This window comes from Pelobates fuscus, chromosome 1 (genome assembly GCF_036172605.1).
Source record: "Pelobates fuscus isolate aPelFus1 chromosome 1, aPelFus1.pri, whole genome shotgun sequence".
Taxonomy (NCBI): domain Eukaryota; kingdom Metazoa; phylum Chordata; class Amphibia; order Anura; family Pelobatidae; genus Pelobates; species Pelobates fuscus.
Window position 1 is genome coordinate 413,482,502 of NC_086317.1, and position 24,945 is coordinate 413,507,446.

Consider the following 24,945-nt stretch of genomic DNA (forward strand, 5'->3'; position numbering starts at 1 on the left):
ACATATATATCTGTGTAAGTGTGTGTGTATACGTGTGTTTGTGCAATTAAGTGTGTGTGTGTGTGTGTGTGTGTGCAATTAATGCTTAAAAGGCACCCATGGCACCCATACCTTTTGTCCCTTGGTATATATATATTTTGCATATATACAAGATAATGTAAAGGGGTTTTCTGTGATGTATATCATAGCAGATTTATAATCATACTATGAAGCTCCATTTTATCTGTGGACATGTATCATCTAATAAGTAATTTGTGTTGGTTTGACAAGCAACCTACAAAATGTAGGACATAATAGTTGAATTAAGGTCCAACTCAGCCTGCGTCCTAAGTCGCTCTTCTATTAATATTCCCCTGTGTTTAGTAAATAGATACCAAAATGATGTTGTGCCCGCTATGTGCATTGCAGAACAAATCACGTATACGAATTCGGTGTTGATATTTGCTGATTTCTTTACATTTTAATTACTTGGCACAAGCTCTTCTCCTTATATGGGTAAAATAGGTGCATGCTGGTATACATTATAATTATTAAATGATGTATTCACTGTTTATTTCAAAACATTTGCAGAATTATTCACTGAAGTTGAAAGTCTTGAAAATTAAATATGAAATTCAAAATTTAGGCCACAACAGGTACAGTGGAAGAATCCTCCAACTCAGCTTTGTTTTCTGTTCTGATATATTGGAGCAAAATTTTAAATTCACTTTATCTTACAGATAATTCACACTTTAGTAAACAATCCCCAAAAGGGTTATTTAATAAAGTGAGAATTCAAAGTGATTTAAAATATAATTTTTTAATGTCAGCTATGATATCAGTTCAACTATCCTGGCCTTAAGTTTGAAATTCACTTTGAACATTCAGTTTATTAAATAAACATATAAGAAATAAATATTAGTTGGAAAAGGCATTAGATCTGCCAATCTGAATTGTAACCAAGCTATTTTTTGTAGTCAGTTGTCAGTGTGCTACAACTCAATGTATTGTGAATAGATTACATAAATTGTCTTCATATGCAAATACAGAGAGGAAACAAAAGATGCACACTCTAACACATGCAACATGTGGCTGTTAAACATGAAATGTAGGCATTAAATGCTAGTTTCTATGTATGATCCCTATTAATTGGAAAGATATAGAATAAATATTTAAATCTACTTACACTGGTAGAAAGACACATTTAATTAATACAAGCATATAATATTATCTATGTATTATTACTAATAATAATCTATGTATGCATGTTTGTATGTATTTATCTATATATATATGTGTGTGTGTGTGTGTGTGTATGTATCTATCTATCTAATATCTACCAATATAATAAATAAAAACAAACTTGCATATAAGTAGATTTAATTTTAAGGCAAAGCCTTAAAATCTATTTCCCCTCTCTCTCTCTCTCTCTCTCTCTCTCTCTCTCTCTCTCTCTCTCTCTCTCTCTATGTATATGTATATACATAGAGAGAGAGAGAGACAGAGACAGAGAGAGAGAGAGGGGATAGATTTTACATTTACATAGAGAGAGAGAGAGAGAGACAGACAGAGAGACAGAGAGAGAGAGAGAGGAAATAGATTTTAAGGCTTTGCCTTAAAATTAAATCTACGTATATGCCAGTTTGTTTTTATCTATTATATTGGTAGACATTAGATAGATAGATAGATATCTGTGCTTATTCCATCAAGCAGTGCACAATTACATGGGTATAAACCAAACCCAAACATGTATATGTGTGTCACTGTGTATATTACAAATACACTACTATGTGTACATATAATACGTGCATATATGTCTATGTAAACACATATGATGTGATATACCTAGCATTTTAATTAATATATTTAGTAATGTAATTTAACTATTGATATTATATATATGTGTGTGTGTGTGTGTATATTGTGGGTCTGGGGTCTGCTTCTATGTGTGCTTATCTGTGAATCTATCTATCTATCTATCTATCTATCTATCTATCTATCTATCTATCTATTTGTATGTCTGTCTGTCTATCCTACAAATGTTGTGACATAGTACATGTCTGTCTATCCTACAAATGTTGTGACATAGTATCTGTATGTTGATGGGGGTCATTGTTTTGGTAGGTGTGGCATGTAGCCTATTTTTGCTGGTTACTGAGTTTATCAGATTTAAAGCATGTTCTATCTCTGTCAGGTCTGCTGTTTGTTGCATGTAGACAAAACATTCCAACGGTCCATTTTCAAAGAGCAGAGTATGCACCTTATTTAAACCATAAAACAATTAAAGCCAGACGTCTAGCCAGCACCGAGCTCTCGTTTTGTTCACTTCCATTCAAGACACACAGCAGTGACACAAACTAGGTTGTAAAGATTGCATTTTCTCTGCGGAAGTGTACCTACAGCCTGCCTTAAAACAGCAGCATCCTGTCCCTTTTATGTGCTTTACAAAGGGTTGTAAACTTTATGTTGACCGGAAGAAAGAAAAAAAAAAAAAAACAAGCTATATTCACCTAATACAATAAAATAATAAATAAATAAATAAATAAAAAAGAATGTTAAAAAATGCTACATTTACTTTAAGTAATAAAATAAAATATAGACTTGTGAAAATGTTGATGTACTTGAGCTCTGTGTCTTTGTGCCTCACTATCTCTTTCTCTCTCTGTGCCTTTCTCCTTTTGAAAGATAAACTTCCCATCATGGGACATTAAACTGATTGATCAATTGTTCCGAATATGCCATGGTGACAATGACACTTAGGGCCTCATCGTCCAGCTAAGACCTGCGATGTGAAAATCCTGTTGGGGATTTTTTTGTGAGTGTGTGTCTTGCAATATGATGCATCAACTTTATTGAATTTATACAGGGGGACATTTTTTTTTCCTTTTATTCTTGTCTGTTAAAAAAAACCTACCAAGAAGTTCCTTTTGATCGTTAGATGATATTTCTACTGAAGGAGCCCCTCTAAAGAGAATGGGGGGGAAAGCTAGTTTATTGTGGAACGCAGACATCCTAAGGTTTTCTAAATCACTAAATCTGTCCTTGACATCACTTGTATTCGAATGATAATAATAAAGGGCTTTCTGTGCTCATGGATGCTCAGATTTAGAACAGAAAGCCATTTATAACGTTCTGTGGAAGAATGCTGAGTTATATTTCTATTTAAATGAAATAAATTTAGTTTTGGCAGTAGGATACAGCCACAATGTATTTTAAGTTTTCTTATTTTGGTTATTTTCTCTATTCTGTTTTTTTGTTTTTTTTTTAATTCTCGTTCTATAGCTCACTTTGCTAAGTAATAAAATCGAAGCTTGAAGAATTTTTCTTATACCCTGCAGGGCATTCAGTAAATGTATACACTTGTGCTGGGAAAGTCCTATTCTCCTCTTAGACCTCATGTTAGACCTTGGCATCTTCCAGATGAATATTAAAATGCTATAAAAAATAAAATAAAAAAAAAGAAGAAGTGGCAAGGTTTTTATTTTATGATTTGTTTGTAGTGCTGTTGAAAAGGTGAGAAAGTTTAACTTTTAGGATTTGTAAATGTGTTCACGGATATTAAAGATGAAATTACCTTCGATTTATACAATAAATGACCCCTATTGTAGTATGCAAAGACCACACTGAATCTTAAGAAGCATGTTACTTGTTTCATTCTGACTTCTAGAGCAGTGATCTAGACCTGGTCTTACTATTCTATCCATCTATATTCCACTTTACCTATAAATGCTTTTTGTTAAGCAGGACATGCTTTTACCTCCCCCCCCTCCCCCCTCCCCCCTCCAAAAAAAAGACAATTCTGTTGAATCAAAAATCCTACAAATCATGCCCACCTCTTTCTCTTTTCACAGAACCTTTCCACCAACAATAGACTTACACAGATATAATTTAAATAAATATGATTAGAAGTCAAGTGTATTTACTAAGATAAAATATCAGTAGATTAAATTCGAGCAGAATTTAAAATGATCTGAAGTCCTGGAGCAGTGTTTGAGGGAGCAACTTAAAATCAGGAATGTCCTCTACTTTTATTGTCCAAACCTGACATTTCTGTCTGCGGTCATAAATAACTGTGTCACTTATTCTAAGTTGGAAATCACATGCAAATTGCACAAACAGGGCCAACTCTAAAAAAGATGATCTTTTTTTTTTCCAAGACTTGCACTTAGAAGGAGACGTAGCTAATGTGTTGGGCTTCTTCCCATTTGTTTATGTACATTTTATACATTTTGCCTAATGCTAGACTGCAATAGTGGCCTGGAACTCTGTATATGAAATCAGACGCATGGAGGAAAAAAATCTCACAAATGAATCGTAAGTAGCTAGAAAAACCAGAGAGATATTGTGTGTTATAAATTATATGTACCTATTTATTATTGTTAAGTTTTATTATATATTTTTTTTTTTATGTATTCAGCGCGGTATATGATTAACATTAAATTAGACCGCACTATATGTTCTTTTTCTTTTTTCTTTTATTATTATTATTATTATGTATTTATTTTTAATAAAATTAACCACAACACACGAATGGTAGTAGTGCACCCTTCTATATTTACACATCTTTTTTTTTTCTACAAGCAAAACAGAACAATACAGAACGCTTCTTTTGTGACAAGAATAGAGAATACACAAATATGTACATCCAACGGACTTCAAAGACTATAACAAAACATACTGTTATTCCGATTTGATTTATACAAAATATGCACTCACAAACTTTTAAAATAAAAATTAACACTGGTTATGTATAAGTTATAAAATAAAATACTAAAAAAAATATTCAAGTACTTTCTCGGTTTTTTTTTTCTTTCTTGAAAGAAAAAAAGAGGGAACATTTTTGCATTTTCTAAAAGCATGTGCTTTCAAAATGCCTCTGTGTTTATCTATTCTAAACACCGATCTCCACATTCATAGTCATATAAAGTTTATTTTTATTACGTATTTTTTTTTTTTTTTTTTAGGCAAAAAAATGTTTGTTTTTTTTCTTCTTCTTCACGTATCTGTGATATTGAGGTTATTCATATTAATAATATCTGTTATTCTCTAGGGCTGTTCTTTGTCGGTTTTTTCTTTGTTCATTTTCTTCATTTTCATCCTTCTGTTTTGAAACCAGATTTTAACTTGGCGTTCGGTAAGATTTAGGACTCTGGCCACTTCATACCGCCGGTCTCTCGTTAGATACATGTTAAATAAAAATTCCTTTTCAAGTTCTAGAGTCTGATATTTTGTATAAGGGCACCTTTTCTTCCTGGTTGACCGTGCATGGATCCAGTTTGCCACTGGGTTATCTAAAGCAAGCACAGAGCAGAGAAAAACCAACGTTAATATCACATAGAGAATGAAAACAAGCACACATTTCTAATATTACATTGTTTTACTGATGTAGGTTGATAGAACAGTATATATTATACACCTATCGTTAAAGGTAGGAATTCAATATATACTAATAGAAATAATCAAATAATTGCAAAAACACATTTTGGGGGGAATATTATTATTGCCTGTTATACAGGCCTGTATTTAATTTTTTATTATAGTCTTACATTGAGGTGTTGAGGGAATATTAAGGTATATTACTCTAGGTCACCCTAGTGATATGTTAAAGCCAGTCATTAAAAAGTACACTGTGTTTTCACAAGGCCATAAAGGTTTTAGTAAGTGCAATTTCCTTAAATATAGTTTAACCTAGTCTGCCCTTAATTGTCCTGCTGTTAAATTCTCTAAAGGTTTTTATTTTTTTTACTTCCATGATACTTATGCCCAGATAACCTGAAGCCCTTTGAACAAACTGAACCTAAAAGACATTTGATTGCCCCTTTATTTATTTTTTTATTACACGGCTTCATAGGAACACACAATAGACTTTGATAATTGGTGTGTTTACAATGGCAAAACCTATAAATGTCCTATTTTCTATGAGAAAATATACATATAAAAGAAAAAAATACACCATGTTTTATTTTCAAGCAATGTCATAAATCTATTAGTCTATGTATATGTAAGTATGTTTTATTAAATGTAATTATACAGCAATGATCTACCCCTGTATAATTTGGGGATTATTGTTTATGAGAATAGTCATAAAATATTAAGCTGCCAGGTGTCTTGACTGCTACATTAACCTTTATATTTGCAGTCTGCTTGTATACCAGTTTAAAAGATGCCCATTAAATTTTAACTCCTGTTTAATATTAAGTGAATTCAAGATGCTACCACAATAAAGAGGGCTGTTTAAGAACTTCCTGTCGCTGTGTGTGAATCTGATCTGCTCTGGTCAATGCAATAAAACCAGGACTGTAACAAACATTTCAATTTAAACGCCCAGTTGTCGCTTCATGTTGCTGTCCTACGTGGACATTCAGCTATCTGCCTTGATGGGGCTGGTCTCTTAGCCTTTCCTATACACACTGCTATCTGATCATATTGCCTTGAATATAATGAAATAAAAAATAATCTGAATATAGTAAGTCACAAAATGGGTCCTCCCTGCCACAGCTGTAGCAGCACTTTCTGTATCAGTCCCTGCAGACATTTAGCTGCAATGCTGAGTATATTGTCAGAATGAAAGTGACACTGAGCTGTGGGGTCTGCATGTCACATTAAACATATGAACATGGCTGAGGTCCCTTTCTTTGCACCCATACTGCCTGGTCTAATACATGCATCCCCTGCCCAGCCATGCAACCTGCCTGGATTGTTTATTTATTAGATATATATATAAATCTATTTAAATAATAATCATAATAATTGTCTTTTAGTCCTCCTGCAGGCAGTGTGTTTTAGGGCTGGGCCCTGCTAAGCAGGCAATTTGATTTTATGGAGGTTATTGCATTCCTCCTCCCCCTCTCCGGTTGTAAACAAGAATGACTCTAACTTACTGGGGTCCAATTCCGTCTTGTCCTCTTTGTGTTTGCTAGAAAGGAGAGCCTCTGACTCCGGAGAAGGGATGGTGTGCAGGGGTGGCCTGTCCCTCAGGTCCCCAGGAGATCCATACATATAATCCGGGTAGCTGCGGCCATCGCTGGGGCCACAATCCCTTCTGCTGGGGAAGGTGTCAGGCTTGAGTCCATAGTGCCTGCTGCTGGCTGGGAATCCTGGGAATGAGACCGTCCCTGAGATGGGCTCCAACCAAGTGCGCATATATCTTGCATCTGCCCCCAAGTGAGCCTGGTGGTGGCTGTAGGGGTGGTAGACCACTGAGGATTGGGAGTGCACAGGACCCCAAGAGGTGGTAAAAACTGCAGGTTTAGGGGCAAAACTGCAGGAAGGAAAATCTCCACAGTCCGGGACTAATCCTGTGGGTCTTGCAGTGGCTGGGTGAGCCCCAGTGGTGGGGAACCTAGAAGCCAAGAGGTCTTCACTCTCATGGCTGATCAGAGAGTCCACATAGTAGTTGCTGATGGGACCAGAAGCAGACATTGTTCCCCCTTCTTTTACATTCATAAGATTATTGTATGAACTGTATGTGTACTTTTTATCTGCTCATAGAACAATCAGGGCAGGTAATTATTTTTTCAGCCTTCCAGGCTCGTCATTGGCTCTGACTCCCCACGTGATAGTATTTACCAAAAAAAAAAAAAAAAAAAAATACAGTGTAGATCAATGCGCAAGTCTCCCCCCTTTTTCCTCCTCTCCTTTTAATAGAAGCAAGAGAGAGAGAGAGAGAGAGAGAGAGGCTCTGGTTTCTATAAAATGGAAGAAATTATGTGAAATTCAAAGGGGCCACCTCATGGACCACATTAAACCCTGAAATATTTCTTGTGTTCTGGAAAGAAAAATGGGGCAGTGGATACATTTGAGCAATGCTGGAGCACGAGAGGACGTGGGAATCAGGAGAGGGACTATTTCTTGACGCAATCTGTCTCTGTCTCGTCTCCCTATTGCTGGCAGTATGCTAGCCTGGATATATTGCACAGCATAGGACATAGCTTTTCATTAGAAATGCATTATGATTTCTCTTTTTCGTTTATAATCACTTAGCCAAAAAATGTGCTACTTGCCATGGAGAATAGGGGTTGTATTCTATAAATACACACACACACAAAGAATTCTAGAATCTTAAAAGTAGCCATTTGACTTGTATCATGTTTTAGCTTGTATGAGGTTTTATTTTTTTTATATATATATATATAACTGCCTGTCTGTTTATTGCCAGTCTGCATGCACAGTTTACCAGTTAGTGTATATATATATATATATATATACATATTTTTTTTTTCTTTACAAATCAGCAGGTAGTGAAAAGCCAGCACGTGAAAGCCACTGGAGTTTTAAAAAAAAAAAATCAGGAGAGAAAAAAAATAATTCAGGAGACACATTTACACAGAATAATAGTTTTAAGCTACTCCCATCTTTCAGTGAATGTCTGTGTTCGTCTGCTGAGGGTTGGATGTTTTTATGTTCTTCAATAAAAAATTTACGAGGATCATTCGATTGTTCATAAACTTGTCGTTCATTAAACAAAACTGCAGAGTTGGATTTCCACTGTAAAAAGCAAAAGTTACTGCAAAGTTTCCCCATTCATGTCTACATAGGGAGAAAAAGGAAAATACAACTATAGAGGGGTTTCTTTCCTTCCCTGAGAATTATTCCCAAAGAAGAACAAAGTGTAGTGTCACCGCTGTCTGCATGTGTTGCTGTCAATAAATTCATTGTGTTGAGTATAACAAATTCCTTCACATTTACCAAAGCTGGGAAACCCTGATACAAATATATTTAAGGCAAATAATATGAGTGTAAATGCCTACCAGACTCAGTACAAATCTAGGGATATAAAATAATAAACAAGTTGCTTTATAACACCTTCTATGGGTAACAAAAATAATAACAAATAAAAAAAAAAATGGAAGTGGAAGGCACATCGTTTTTGTGTGTAGACTCTGTATATAATGGCGTTTTCAGCAAAATTTCAATAAAAGACGACAAATGACATTTACTCTGGTGTGATACGTGTATATAATCCCACCACCATCTCTCCATAGACATGTTTGCTTTTAGATCCTTCATAGAACGTTCAATGTGCATGTATGCATATATAATTCTTAATACAAAGAGCAATTCGAGATTTACATTCCCACAGAGAAAAGCATGCTCACGGTATAGAAATAACAATGAAATAGACTGCAATCATATGAAAAAAAAAAACAACAAATCTACAGGCACAATTACATGCATATTTCATACGTTTCATGTAGTTACAGTGATACCAGGAGCCATATATGTTGTACATCAACCTTAATAACACCTTCACACAGCAAATATTGCTGTATTCTCCAGGAATTTAACTCTTTATTAACAAGACAACAGCCAGCTCACTGCTGCTCCATGCATTATTTGAGGTTAGTTCTAGTGGTATCTGCAATGGAACAATAACTAACAAAGCTGCTCACAAAACATTACTCAATCCAGTAAACACTATCTTAGTATCTCTACCTTATTTGAACAATTTGGCTCCAGCATCTATGATAATCTCCCGTTGACAAGTTCTCTCACTCAATCCTAATGCTTAATTTGACAAGTGAATTTATTTTATACAAAATATATTCAGTGTTCTATTTTTACTTATGTTTCCATTGCTGCAGCAGACAAATAGCACACCACTCCACACATGTAAACTGGAGAGGTTATCTGGCTAAATATCAAATATTAAAATACCATTGGAAGCATGTTATGTATTTATTTTTACATAGTTGGCACAGGGGGAGAAAAAGCTTACATTCCAGAGCATAAATACATTATAAAACACACATAAATGAGCACAGTATGTGCATGTAAACAACAGAACAAACACACAGCACATAATATGTAGACATCAAAATATAGAGATACAAACAGCCAAACATGTTAAATTGCATTTTACATTGAATTAAATGTAATAATCAGCCAATTCAACCCGCACAATATAACTGATAAATATCACTTACTATTTGGCACAGTCTATCTTGATATCCATAGCAATATATTGACTGATTCCCTTCCAGGTTCAACGTAAGATAAAGCAAAATAGGTATTTTTTCTGATATACAGACATGTAATGCGCAAGAAACACCGGTAGAATCAGTTATAAATCACTATACACTCTGAATAGCAAAGAATAAAAATCAAATGTCACAGCTTTACCTTGTTTGCTGCATCGGGATCTACAGGATATTCGCCATCGGAAGGAAAAAGCCCATTTCGTTTTGCATACCAAATAATGCATTATTCTCCAAAGGCCTTTAACGAGGATCCAGATAGCAAGTTGTCTTATCCTAGCAGTGTGGTGCCTATTAAATCCGCCATACTCACTACAGGACTCATCTAGTGCATGAAAACAATTGCACTGAAAAAAAAAAATATGAAGACTCCTAAAATCCCAGCTGGGGTTTCCTGGTAATTTTGCTGTATATTTGGATCCTTGGATGATGCATGCACACAAGTATATCCAAATCCTGCTACCATGTTTGAAAAGGGATGCTTGTCCAATGTCTTGCCCTATAAATAACACCCAAGGAGGCTTTTATGTTCCTGTTTCTATACCAGTCTATGATAGAGATATTTCTATGGGACTCTGAGAAGGAGAAGGGCAATCCTACCATAAATGTCTAGAAATAAAAATAAAAAAGTGCAAAAAGGCACAGTGAGCAAATCAGAGATGAGGAAACTCATCCTTGATAATAAAAAAAATAAAAATAAATAAATACATATATTTTTTTAAATCCCCACGTACACACACACACACACACACACACACAAAGCCAACAACAACTGGCTAAAGACAGTTTTGAAGTCTCAGGCCTTGGAGAAATAAAAAGCTAACTCACTCAAGAAGGGGCCTTTCATTCTCTTCCAAATGCAGGTTTTATGAGTTTACTCTGGAAGCACTGCAAATTGTAAATGGGGTGGGGAGAGAAAAGAGTCACCTCAATATAGTATCCTGCTAATAGCATCTATACCACCCTTTGTCCTAAGGACTTTCCAAAGGACTGAAAGTGATCTGTTTTACCCATCACAGGCTGTGAGGCTGAAGGGAGCAGACACATTCACGCCATCCTTGACAGACAGACAAATGCAGTCTCCAAACATCCATTTTGAGGTTTGACTGAGTGTCTTCACGACTTGGTTCAATAAACACCGTCAAGTTCGGTTTAAAAACAGAAATCTATACAGATATTTCTATTTCCTCCACTTAGAACTCAGCTTTTTTTTATGATGGAAAAGGGGGAACCTTAATAAGGTGTAAAGTAATATGAGGATATATATGTCCAGATAAAAGAATTCTGTATGTATCACCAGCCCAGTCCGGAGACACAGCTCGCGAGCAAAATCAAGGTAATTCAATAGCTGTCCCATCAACTTTGTGAAAAGCTTTGTGTTTGGAGCCTTTCAGTGCAATGCCTTTCTGTCTTCTGTCTTTTGTATTTTAATCCATTGCCACTTCGTCTGACTGGTGAGAATGTTTCTTTCTCATGATGTTATGTATTTTGTCTTTATATGCAGTGATCTATATAGTCTGCTAATAATTTTACACTGAGATTAGAAGGAGCAGGGATTGCAGTCAGCATATCTCTGTTTGTATATTACATAATATTACATAATATTACATAATGTTACATTCTGCCAATGTAGTGTTAGATAGCAGTGTATGTGGTACATGGGAAGGAAGACAGACAGGGAGACAGATATGATAAATAGGCAGACAGACAGATAGCCAGATAGATTAATTTACGCTAGATTCAGACATATCTATCATCTCTCTCTCTCTCTCTCTCTCTCTCTATATATATATATATATATAATATATGTCTGTGTGTGTGTGTGTTTGTTTATATATGTGTGTGTATGTAAGCATGTATGTATATGTATATATATAAATGCATGCATACACATACATGCTTACTACATAAACAAACATTTATACGTATATAGCCAAATGGAGTGGATTGATACATATAAATCAGTCGATAGAGAGACAGACATACAGAGGCTATATAGCTAGATACAGATAGATAGATAGGTAGATAGATAGATAGAAATATAGACAGACAGACAGATAGATAAATAGATAGATAGATAAATAGATAGATAGATAGATAGATAGATAGATAGATAGATAGATACATAGATAGATAGATACATAGATAGATAGAAACATAGATAGATAGATTGATTCACATATACATCACATGCATTTGTACAGATGTATACGCAGACATGCACTTTTACCTAAAATACCCTCCACATACAAACACCCATACGTATCTATCTGTCTGTCAGTCAGTCAGTCAGTCAGTCAGTCAGTCAGTCAGTCTGTCTATCTATATTGATTTCCTAAATTGTTTACTTATATTAATTTCAATGCTATATCCAATAAGTGTAAAATCATAACGTTTAACTGGGTAATAGTCTCTTTAAGTTAAACACACCACCAGTGCGATGCATGTTTCGTATTTAAGATTTATTCACTAACTAGTGAGTTGAAATATACATTTGCAAAATTTGAATCTTTCTCCAATCAGCCTGTATTCAGAACTAGGCTATATTTGGCCTAAATGTGGAAATATCCTCTTTATATTTATTAGAACTCACTATTCAATAAATAAATCTCTTATTGTTGAGTCTCACGTGAAAATCCCATATATAGGTAGATAAAATACACTTAACCCAGTATGTCCTGTGAGTTGTATGGGGATGAGAGAAAACTATCTACAGATGGGGCAATAAAAAGATTTCTTTTTGGTTCCAAGCAGACAGAGAATGGTCTGTTTAAAGGAGTAGGAAGTACACGAGACACAAATGTATCAAAGGATGAGACAAACAGAATTCAGGAAGATAATACTCATGTCATAAAGCCACCAACTCTTCAAAATGCTACCTGTTTCTTAGCTGGACTCAAGGGTGCTTCAGGGAATTTTCTTCTGAAATGACTTTGGATTCCAGACTAATTTTAGTGGTGTTGGGGCTGGTGTACTAAAAATTCCTAAGAGCAATTACAGCCTAGGACCAATTTACTTAACAGCCTCAAGTTCCCTTTCAAATTTACTTTGCAGAGTCTCTATTCTCGAAACTCAGGCTCCAATTGTAAGCCATCCCCCCACTTAGCTTTGTGAAAGATCCTGCAGCCACGTTTGTTTATTGTCCCAAATATCGCACAATTCTATGTACTGCACTTGCATTGATTATTGCCCTTTAAATCCAATATAATGTGAAAAAATTGGGAAATTCTTACACTTCAGATCAAACGACAAATCAACGTTTTTGGCATGAAGGACAAAGATCCAAAAGAAAATATATAACAAGTTATTGGTTGGTTCCACACGATTAATTTAAATCAGCCTAAGAATTTTGGCTTCAAATTTTTTATTTTTTTCAGCTTTAGTAATAACATGTTAATGATCACTAATGTTATATATCAGTGTTTGTAGTTATAGTGATAGTTTTATTGTGTGGATAGATAGACAGACAGATAGACAGACAGACAGATAGATAGATAGATAGATAGATAGATAGATAGTGTATCTATTTAGATAGACAGAAGACAAGATAATCTATAACTGGGTTTATATTTTTTTTATATGATTTTTGTATTGCAGGACAGCAGAACAGTGTCATTCAAACAAATTAAAAAGACAGAAATCTTCCCTGATTGGATTTTTGTTAACATTACCAAGGACGTAGAAAAAAAGGAACTCAAGACAAACCTCAGATGATCTCACTATTGGATACAATCACAACTTTACATTGAATAACAACTTGATTTTCATGTCGAAAATAATTCAATGAATTTCTCAAGTCAGACAAAGCGGCACTCAACATGCCTACGGAGGTATTTTTGCGAACTAAGAAGAATGCTAATTGCTTTTCTTGTAGGCCAGGCCTTAAGACCTTTCACACGTTTTCACACTGTAATATGAAGAACAGCCAAACCAATGAAGAAATATCAAAACAATTCAAAATATTCTACTTGCAATCATCTCCTTCCATGAAACCGCAACGAAATATACCTAGAATGCCGGAATGAACCGTCTAGAATTCTATAGAATGCTCACACAGTCGTTATATTACATCATACAATATTTTATAGACAAAAAGAAGCATGAGGAAGCGCATGTTATAGGCAAGACACGATCTAAGACGTAAGACAAGTTCAATTTAGAACCTGTGAGGAATCAGACAATGAACGTTGTACAATTTACATTTTAATAACAGTGTAACAAATAAAAATATAGAATCTAACAAAAGGCGTTGTGGTATTTAAAACGCTACATTTCTGTATTAACTAATGGACAGGCTGTGCAGGTATATTAGAACATGTATTGATGATCAGAGAAGAATAGAATGGATTTAATTCGTTCCAACCAAATTATTGAAAACCTCCACCACAAAAAGAAAGCACAGGAGACAAAACTAGTGGTAATTAAACCATCACTAAGGATAACGTGAAAATCCCCGTAAACAGAGCTGGGGATGTCTTCGTGTCCTATGTTATTATGTAGATTTAGTAATACAAGCTGTCTGTGTGTAGTAATTTAATTTAAATTCACCTACTGCATTTATAGTATTTGTCCACGAAGCTCTCACGAGATGTGTGTTTGTGTATGCATGTGTTTATCTACCTATGTATCTATGTAGCTATCTATCTATCTATCTATCTATCTATCTATCTATCTTATAGATATATAGAAAGCTAGACACATAGCTAACTGGCTACATAGTGTTATAACATCAAATATTGCAAAATGTGTATAGTTGTGTCTATCTGTTACACACAAACACACTTATATATATTTATATATACGTGTGTGTGTGTTTGTATGTTGTATCATTTGTAAATAGTAAAGTAAATGTTTAATGTAAGTACAAGTAACTCAGCATGGTGGCTACAGGGGTAGCCATAAAATGACTTTGGTGTTCGCACATAAAGTGTATAGATTTAGAAAGGCAAGGTTCTAAGAACATTATTGATCTTTTTCATCACACAGAATATTGTATACAGTAATATTTATATTGTGTACTTTGATACGTCTACTTTTTAATTCATAACCTTGAAAAAAAAATACATATATATATGTGTGTGTGTGTGTGTGTGTACTTGAAATGTTATTGCTATATATATATATATATATATATATATATATATATATATATATAAAATGTTACTAATATATATACAATTAATTATTTTTATTTTTTTATTTTATATTTTCCTTGCCCAGGGTGGACTGTCCCATGTCCAGCTGGAGGCATGCAGGTGATGCATAACAGGGATTTTTAAATTTCATATATACCGTGGCAGATTGATAATTAAATAGAGAGTCTTGTCTTTTTATATGTATTTATATATATGTATTATATGTATTTATTTATATATGTAATATATTTATTATATAATATACTATAATATATATGGGATATATGTGTGTGTTTCTGTATGCTTTCCTTTTAAAGTTATTAAGCTTAAACACTATATATATGTATAACCATATGTTATACGTGTGTGTGTGTGTGTGTGTATGGTTTCATACAGTGTGTATGTGCATATAGTGTATGCTTTGTAATGAGTATTAAAGCATTGTATTCCCTCAGTGAAGGTGCTTTCATACAATCAATACATCCTGTAACAGCATACATAGACTAACACTGTTTGTGCCTTCTCAACATAGAACCAATTCCTTAGACAAGTCAATGAAATCACAGCCAGAATCATATCACAGCCATTGCCTTGTTATGTACCCCTTTTCTTCTTTTCTAGGGATTATTAGAGTCATTTTGGAGCCTGTCCCTAAATAATCTAATAGTATATATTTTTTTAAATAATCTAACGATATTTCTTTGTCTGGCCTCTCTGTTGGAGGAGAGACCCGTTCTACCAGAGAGACCAGAGGGGAGGAATGTCAGGGTTTACTCCAGGATCCAGCCTATGCCATGGGAGCCAGGTCCAGCCAGTGCCCTTGGCTCCATTCCCTGGGTACTAGTGCCCTGAGAGGCAGATCGTGTATGGCACAATGTGCCCTGTTAGGAAGCATGTCATTCGCACAGCCTGCTGTGTTTAACGGAAATCGTTGCTCTTGATGAAGACGAACTGACGTAATTAAGGCAGTTTCTTGTTGCCGCGTTAAAAAGCCAATCCCCAACAACATGAAACTACCTAAACCACGGATCAGCTGAATGGAAAGACGCAACATCCTCAATTCCGTGTTAGAGAGAAGAGGGGACACAGAATCGGACAGGAGAGGGTAAAATGCTACAATGTATCTGTCTATCCGGCTCTGACAGGCAATGGAATCTTAGCACAGGTCCCATTCCACAGAGGAACAGAAAACTGGCAGCTCTCCACTCTCTGATTCTGGGAGACTCGAGGAAAACGCCTCCCAATCACTTAAAGATTTTCATCTCTTTTATTTACAAACCCTTAATAAGGAGAAGGGATGTGCTTATTCCCCCCCTCCCTCCAATGCTCAGATATTAAACTCTTCTCATAAGCTGGAGGGCTAGAGAGATTCAAACCGTCTCCCTGCAATGACATGAGGCTGGGGGGAAACTGCATGTGAAATGCATTTAACCTATAATTAGTGTGATGAGCTCAAGATTCCGAGCTAATAGCTTTTACAAGAAAATAATGCATTCAAGGGATATGATCGACCACACACGGTGTTTTAGAATTAAAAAAAATGAATAATAATTAGATTTAAAAAAAATTATCTCAAAATTAACTGAAATTCGCATTTCTCTCCTTATGCAGTCAAACCAGCCCTCCATACCCAAGTGACCACAATCCGCAATAGTTTATTTGGCTAGCGACACTAGCACTGTCCCAATCTCTTTTTGGCACAAGCTGAAATAAATGAAGCAAAACACAACACAATATAAAACCTCTGGAAAACTCCAAAAAAACAGCCACAGACAATCCCTCAAAACCACAGTCCAAGTCCAACATCTCACAGTCTGTGCCCCCAAAGCCACATGCACTTTCTGTTCCCATATATAGCTTGGCAAGAAAATAGAAAAAAAACAGTAATAATCATAATAATAATAATATAAAATACTCTCTAAACACATTAGGATGGTCTGATTGAGACAGATAAAGGGATCGCATGCTGTCTTACCTTTGTGTGCTTGAGATGTCAATTTCTCCCATCTGCTATTGTTTAGGGTTTATTCCGTAGAGCAGTATGGGGCAGTGACTTATTCCATTGCATGTTCAATTGCTTGTTCCTTTTTAAAAAGAAAACCCAAACGCCATACGAAGTGTGTATCCAAAGATTGCAGCTCAGACTCTGAGTGCCTTCCCTCTGCTGAAGTCACCTATAAATGGGTCTTTACTGCTGCAGCACATTATATTTGCAGATCATAAAATCCACCTCCATCGTTTACCAAGACTGTCCTGACATTACTGTTTTATGACCTTGACTTATTGTGGTCACCTGGATAATATTTAAATCAACGTTACGGTCTCTCACTTATTAAACCCTCTAAGATAGTCTCCTAAAAGCCTTAAGAAGATTAAACTCGAACAGTATTTATAAGAAAACATTGAGAGTTTGCCTGTCTGGAGCAGACTCCCATTAATATACAGTGAATTCACAACTTCAACCAACTAAGCACGGTTCTAGGAAATTTATTTCATTTTTTTTTTCTCCACAAAGGGTTAAAATACATGCACAAGAATTACACATACAGAGTGTATTTAAATAACAGACACAGGAAATGTATTTTTTTTAAGGGATTATCAATACTGTGTGTTTTTTGTTTTCTCTTCTCCTCCCTCAATTAAATATGCAGTGGATCATTTATCGAAACTGCATAAGATATATAATATATAATATTTATATAGAATGTCCATAGTGTCACTGCAAATGTTCATGTATAAACATTTAAAATCCGTTTGCCATTCTGGTTCAAGATACAATATACAAGTTACACCAATGTCAGAAAGCAACCTTTAAACATAAGATTCCCCTAAAGCATAATTTGCCCAGAGGAAGGTAATAAAAAAAAAATCAGGTCTCTTCGTTTGTGCTGGGCGTAAATAACTTAGAAATAGCAATTCAGTAGCTGGCTCACTGACCATTTATACATAGAAACAGGGGTGCAATATATATATTCCCATGCATGGTACTTTTTGCATATTTCTTTATCTACAAATTGTTAATACTGAAAATGGGAGCCAGGCTGCCTACCCTTAGGTACTTACAAGTTGTTGTGGATATGCACTGAATAAATGACCTAAAAAATGTACAAGTTTTAACTTTTTTTTCATGATTTACTGCTTCTCTTCTCTTGTTTTTTGTGTTGTTTTTTTTTTTTTGGGGGGGGGGGGTGGCTGTTTTGCTGTGTTGATCTTTTTTTGTATATATATATTTTTTTGTTAAGGACCTCAAGTAAAATTAAAATTGGATGTCAGTTCTCGAATTCGGTTCTCCCTGTTCATTTTCTTCAGTTTCATCCTGCGGTTTTGAAACCAGATTTTCACTTGTCTGTCTGTTAAGTTGATACTCTTACTAATCTCTAGGCGGCGCTCGCGGGTCAAGTACATATTAAACAAGAACTCCTTCTCCAATTCCAAGGTCTGATGCTTAGTGTAAGGACATCTCTTCTTTCTTCCGCTCTTAGCAGTCAGCCAATTTCCTGTAGCGTTTTCTGCCTTTATATCCTCTGTTAAAAATAATATTTAAATATAAGTACCCCTGGAAATAATTCTGAAAATCACACTGCTAAAAATAACCTATCTCAGTTTCTATTTGAACGTCTAACCCTTATACGTTCACCTAATAAGCAAAGTGTAATTTGCTAGAAACTTTGTAGCAGCACTAATCGAACTAGTATGAGTTAATAAATATCTGCAATATTGTATCGTTTAATACATTTCTGCCGCATAGTGTGTAATACATGCAGGGGAACCAGGGCACAAGCTCAAAGCTTTCAACTTGACATAAATAATTCTAGTAACAGATATCTTGCTCACATCAAATCCTGGCCACTGTATGGGATTGGATTTGTGTCACACATGTCTGATGAGATATTCCTACAAAATTATGCACGGATTTCAGCAACAAAGAGTAGCCTTACTTCATAATCCTGGGATCAATGACTACACTGCACAAGGAAAACACATTCTAACACATGTCTAACACATACACATACACACACAAATATAAAATACAATATATACCAAAAAATAAGATAAAATAATACACAATCACACACATACATGAACAAATATAAAATGCAATATATACCAAAAAATAAGCCAAAATAATACACAATCACACACATACACAAACAAATATAAAATACAATATACACCTAAAAAAATAAGACAAAATAATACAGAATCACACACATACACGCACACATAACGTGTACAATGGGCATACACATATATATTATTAGTTATACATGCACACATAAACACTCCTTCTTCACATACTATGTATATATAATCATGACACACAAATGCATACATATATTTATCACGCATAAATGGGACGTAAATATCACATACATTTATCACACTCATAGACACAGTCTCACAGTAGTTATACACATAAATTTAAAGGGAGAATTCAAAGTGTATTTCTAATTTAAGGCCAGAGTAGCTAAAAGGAGAGCAGAGCTGCCTTAGATATTTTTCCATTTGCATTATTTTGACCTTGAATTTTAAATTCACTTCGAATTCACACTTTAATGAATAATACTGATAGTGTCTAATCTGGATGGATGGATAAATAGACAGGCAGACTGGTAGATAGGTAGATAGATAGATAGATAGATAGATAGATTGATAGACAGATAGGCAGATAGACAGATAGATAGATAGATAGATAGATAGATAGATAGATAGATAGATAGACAGGCAGACAGACAGACAGATAGATAGATAGATAGATAGATAAAGAGATAGAGAGACAGACAGACGGACGGACTGACGGACAGACAGACAGCAGTGTATAATTCTATAAATGTATATGACTATGAACACGTGCGAATCTGAACTATGTTGTGATCCATTCACTTAACTGTGACTTGTATGGGTTTGAGAAGCATGTTTTACATTAATATCTCAATGTCAGCATTGGAAAACATACAATAAATCCAATGCATCAGAGCTAGATAGTTGTGTTTTCCACCTTGGCAGTCCAGTGGCATGCAACTTGCTATTTACTAATTATCTGTCCAAAAAGCTGACTATGGGAACTTGTGGGACTTTGAAACATGCATCTCAAACCAGTGAAAAAAACAACAACAAAACAAACAAAAGACAAACACAACAAACCTGTAGAATCTGAAATGTTTTATTTTGTTTTACAACTCACCTATGTGCTATTCGGTTGCCAAAGCACATACACCTCATTGTTTAACAAATAAATGCTGATGGTCTTATACAGCCAGTTGAGGTCACTGACTTGGTTTAATAAAGAAATATCAATCTGAGCTGAAATAGATTTTTTTTTTCTGATTCACATCTGAATTTTGCAATTCGTTAGTGACTAAACTTGTGAACAGAGAGCCCGAGTGACTTGATATTAGACTTTACCAAATTTACCCCAAAATGCCTAAAATGCCTGTACTAAAAAAATCAACTGAATTGTAGAATTGTAGATTTCTCCAGCTTTGCTGTCGAAAAATAATAAAATTTGATTATTTCCCCATGTTTCTCCGTTTAGTGAATAAATCTCTATGAATAAATGTATTAATAGAAAATCTGCTCAGAAGCTGCAAAATTTAGCCCAAACCAAGAGTTTTGGGGGGGAAAAATGACATCCAGCTGTTTTAAACTGGGGGTGATTTCTGTTAACCTCACTTACGTTGTCCCAAAGTTTCCTAGTTGTTTGTGAAGTTAACACAACTGACTTTATATTAAATATACCTCACACTATAGAGCTTGTGTTTGGGTTGTGTGTACATACAGCATGCATACATACATAGAAACCTATTTTCATTTAAACACATACACAGCTGTACACAAATAAAGTACACTCATTTGCATACAGTAAATACATATACAAACATTTATAAAGTACAAAAACATGTAAATATGTAACATACACACACACACAAGCTAGTTCAAGCAGGGCCCTCTGTACTACAATCTTTTGTTTACCTTATATTTTATATAATCATTGGATATGTACTGTGGAATATGCTGGTAAAATAATACTAATACTAATAATAATAATAATAATAATGACACAACAACTATTCGTATTATTATTATCTATTGACAGACACTTACACAGTTGAGCATTATTTGAATATAAATGTGTGTGCGTTCACATATATTTAATTTAAATACATATATATATAAATATTTGTAAGTGACATAAACACTTGCATTTGAGCAACTTCAAAATAACTACTGATCAAATCCACAAAGCCTATAACAGACTGAGCCTTATATCGTTCAGTGTGAAATATACCTTTAACAGAAGCTTGTGTGTATTCACAAAACACTTCATTTTGGTAAATTGAAATTCCAAATTGTAGGTCACCATGGCTAATATGGAAAAGGTCTAAATCTCAGCCATAGTAACCAGTCTGACTGTGTTTAGCCTTACATTTACATTTAGGTTTAAACGTACCAAAAATGTCACTGTTTAGTGAATAACTCCCAGCTTCCTATATTCGCTGTGCCACAATCACTGTACTGAAGGCATTCTTAGAACTACCTCAAATAAAACACTTTGAACCAAAGTCCCATATACTTTATTTGAAATCGTGTTTCTAGTAACAAACACATAAAACCAAGACTGCACCGGACATAACATAGCGCTATATCCGGGAATAAACATTTACAGCAACTTCGAGTAAACAATGAGAATACAAGAGCACTCAGCACTTAGCACCATTACTACCCTCATAGTGTCTGTTCACAAGCAATAAATGAAAAGACACTACATAGAGAAAGCAATACAAACAGAGTCACAGAATTCCACATTTAACAGAATCAAATAGTGGGATATCAGCAGCACTATCTCTTTGTTGTACTTTGTTGTATATGCTGTGTGTATTCACAATTGAAAAAGAGACAGAAATGAATTGTATTGGAAGTGTTACTTTGTGTTGCTTTGCACATCTGGAAAAAGATGGATGGGGGTGGAATGGATTTGATTAATTTGTTTTTCTAAACTTGACATTGCTTTATGAAATGTCTGAGTAGAAGATTGCAGTCTATACAGGTAAATACATATTAACAAAGACTCGAAAACAGCAATATCATAAGGTATATTGAACGCAGAGGCACAGAGTTCATTGTTGGACTAAATATTCAACTGCGCTCTGCCCCCCCTCTAAAACGATGGAAGAAATTAAGAAAGAAGAAAGAAAAATGAGAGAAAGAAAGCTGCATGTTTTTTGAAACACAAAATGTTGAATGTATTCCATTTTAACAATCTGTATAATGTTAACAAAATTGCTTCTACAAACGTATTTATAAAAGATATTTGGAAAAGAAAAAATCTAAATATATAATAGGCTTAGATTAGAATGTATCAACTACATGTGTGTGGGAGAAAATTCACAATAAATGTGTGTGGATAGAAAGATAGATAGATAGATACATAGATAGATAGATAGATAGATAGATAGATAGATTTAAAAGAGGAAACATAGATATGTACATATATATCAACATACACTGTAATATACATTTGCATATACTGGTATGTATAATCTGACTATAAGGACATATGTCTTTTAGCAGTTCAGTCAATATCCAAAGCTTGCTAACTCACTTAAAAACTGCATACAACACAAAACACACACTAAAACATTAACAACAATAAATTTGCACGAATAACAGATAGCCAGCGGCTGTAAATAAATTACCATGATTCTCAACAAATACAAAAAAAAAACAAAAAAAAACAGAAAAACAAGCAAACAAAAAAGAATCACTTGAAAATAAAAAAGCAAAAACACAACAGAGGTTTACAGACGTTTTTTGCTTTATTATCAGCACAATTGCTGCTTATGGGAACAAAAGCTTCATACCAATAACAAGGTCCAACTAAACCAATTGCAGCTGGCAGACAACAAACGATTAGTTGTATCAACAAAAAAAAAAAAACGGTATTTAACTTGTATCGAACAATCAGCCCCTACCTTATAACAAAGCAAAATGCTACAGAATTGGCTATAAATACATATATACATATACACACATATTAACAAATCTAAACACATATTATTTGAATATCTTTTGTATATTATGCAATTATAAATAACATACACACATATCTTCACTTGGTATACACATAATTACCTATATGCATATATTTATAACGTTCAAACACACATGCGTTTAGATTATATATATATATATATATTTATTTTATATATATATATATATATATATATATATATATTATATCTTATTTAAACACATGCAATTTAATATTATATATATTACAGTTAAAAATATATGTATGCAGAATATATATATATATACATATATATATATATATATATGATATATATGTGTGTGTGTGTGTATTCGTGCATGCATATTTTAAATAAATATATTTAAATACATACATAGTAGATACAACGCGTTGTATTTTTTTTATAGATAGATAGATAGATTATATTTAGTAGTGCACAGTGTCAGCTTTGCACTTTGCCCTGGAGATCTCACAATGGGTGCGCTGCCCTTGCTGTCACAGAGTCTCAATACACCGCAACGTAATGCTAGCTATTGAAGTTTGACCATGCACCCTTTCCCCCCAAGTAGTGCCTCCCGAGACCCCATGACTCATGCACAATGTCCCTTACCTTTTGCTTCGTTGTCAGAGTTGTCAGTGCTGCTATCAGTATTTTTCCCCAGTTCCTTGTCCCCCTCTGATGCTGGTAATTTGGGAGCAGCAATCTGGCTCTTCTCTGTCTTGATCTCGCTGGCCCCAGCAGTACTGGAGTTGGTACTCAGGTTGGTAGCCAGGTTCTGGTTGTCTGTCTTTGTGTTTTCAGGGAACCCCACCTTGGCCCCTGTCTGATGTTGCTGCTGCTGCTGCTGATCCAGAATCTCATTTCTTGGGTTCAGATTCGTCCTGTTCTCAAAACTTGTCTCAAACTCGCCTGGGTTGTGGCTTTTCTCCATGGGGTAACCTTGGCTAGCTCTGTAGTAGCTGGGCACAGGAACTTCATGGTCACTTGGGCGAGTCTCAGGCATCTGGTTTGGATAGAGAGCAGTCTCTGTGGCATTTTTAGCCCTTTTGTCAGCACTGTACATGCAGCACACATTTTCCTCCTTGACATTTGTTGGGAAGGAGCATGCAGACAGCTGCCTTGCAACAGGTTGCTCAATCCTGTAGGTATTTTTGGGCTCACACCAATTGTCCAGTTGAGATAGGTAGGATGGGTAGGTGTTGAGAGACAGGCTGGGGTTGTTCACCTCATCCCTTTTGGTGAGAGAAGGGACAATCCCACAGTTTCTCATCACCCCACAGCTGAAATCGTTCCCAGACTGCATATACATCCCTTGGTTGGAGGAATAATTCTCTCCTCTGCAGCTACCGGCCAAGGAGTCCATCAAAAACGAGTTAGGAGTCACATTGCTGGGACATGACATTTTCAGAGAGGCTTTTTAAAGAGGAATACTACAGCCAGAGGCTGACATCTTTTTTTTTTAGGGAAAAATATCAGCACCATAATTATCCACGCATTGGCCCCCACCACGTGACTGCCAGGCCAATGAGGATTGAAAATGGCCTTGGTGATTCAGACGCGGGTGACGTCACAGGGGTCAAGTTGTCGGCACAGAGGGAAACCAGCGTGGAGCAACAGCGCCATCTATCTGCCACCGCGCGGCATGGAGGCAAGGGGAAACCTTCAAGTTGAAACAAAGGCGAAACGGCTCAGTTTGTTTACCAAATGAACCAACGAAGAACCAGGGGGAGAGAGAGGATGGGGGCAATAGAAAGAGGTAAAAGCTTTAAAAAAACAAATAAAGTCACGCTGAGGGGGAGGATAATTAGTGCATTGGAGTTA

The 24,945-nt window shown here is 35.1% G+C and overlaps 2 protein-coding genes across 3 annotated transcripts in view; both read right to left on the minus strand.

Moving 5' to 3' along the window:
* The window catches only part of HOXC10 (homeobox C10), a 158,727-nt gene extending 134,095 nt beyond the window's left edge, over positions 1-24,632 (minus strand). Inside the window, exons 1-2 of one of the 2 annotated variants that reach the window (XM_063428441.1) lie at positions 23,734-24,632; positions 18,327-18,615 (exon numbers count right to left, since the gene is read on the minus strand). In XM_063428441.1, coding sequence (XP_063284511.1) covers positions 18,338-18,615; positions 23,734-24,526 — 1,071 coding nt within the window. In that variant the 5' untranslated portion in view covers positions 24,527-24,632 and the 3' untranslated portion in view covers positions 18,327-18,337. Of the gene's footprint in view, positions 1-18,326; positions 18,616-23,733 lie in introns of those variants that run through there. The other variant, XM_063428442.1, reaches the window with a different exon arrangement.
* Positions 4,535-7,460, minus strand: HOXC9 (homeobox C9). Its single transcript, XM_063428444.1, has 2 exons — positions 6,861-7,460; positions 4,535-5,270 (listed from the first exon to the last, which is right to left on the minus strand). The coding sequence occupies exons 1-2, from the start codon at positions 7,423-7,425 to the stop codon at positions 5,026-5,028; spliced, it is 810 nt and encodes a 269-aa protein (XP_063284514.1). The 5' UTR covers positions 7,426-7,460; the 3' UTR covers positions 4,535-5,025.
* Positions 24,633-24,945: the final 313 nt, after the last annotated feature.

Excerpts from the sequence above, each read along its gene's own strand:
- HOXC9 (XM_063428444.1), bottom strand. The coding sequence starts at position 7,425 with ATGAATGTAAAAGAAGGGGGAACAATGTCTGCTTCTGGTCCCATCAGC. Across the intron at positions 5,271-6,860 it reads CAAGACGGAATTGGACCCCA|ATAACCCAGTGGCAAACTGG; the intron begins GTAAGTTAGAGT and ends TGCTTGCTTTAG.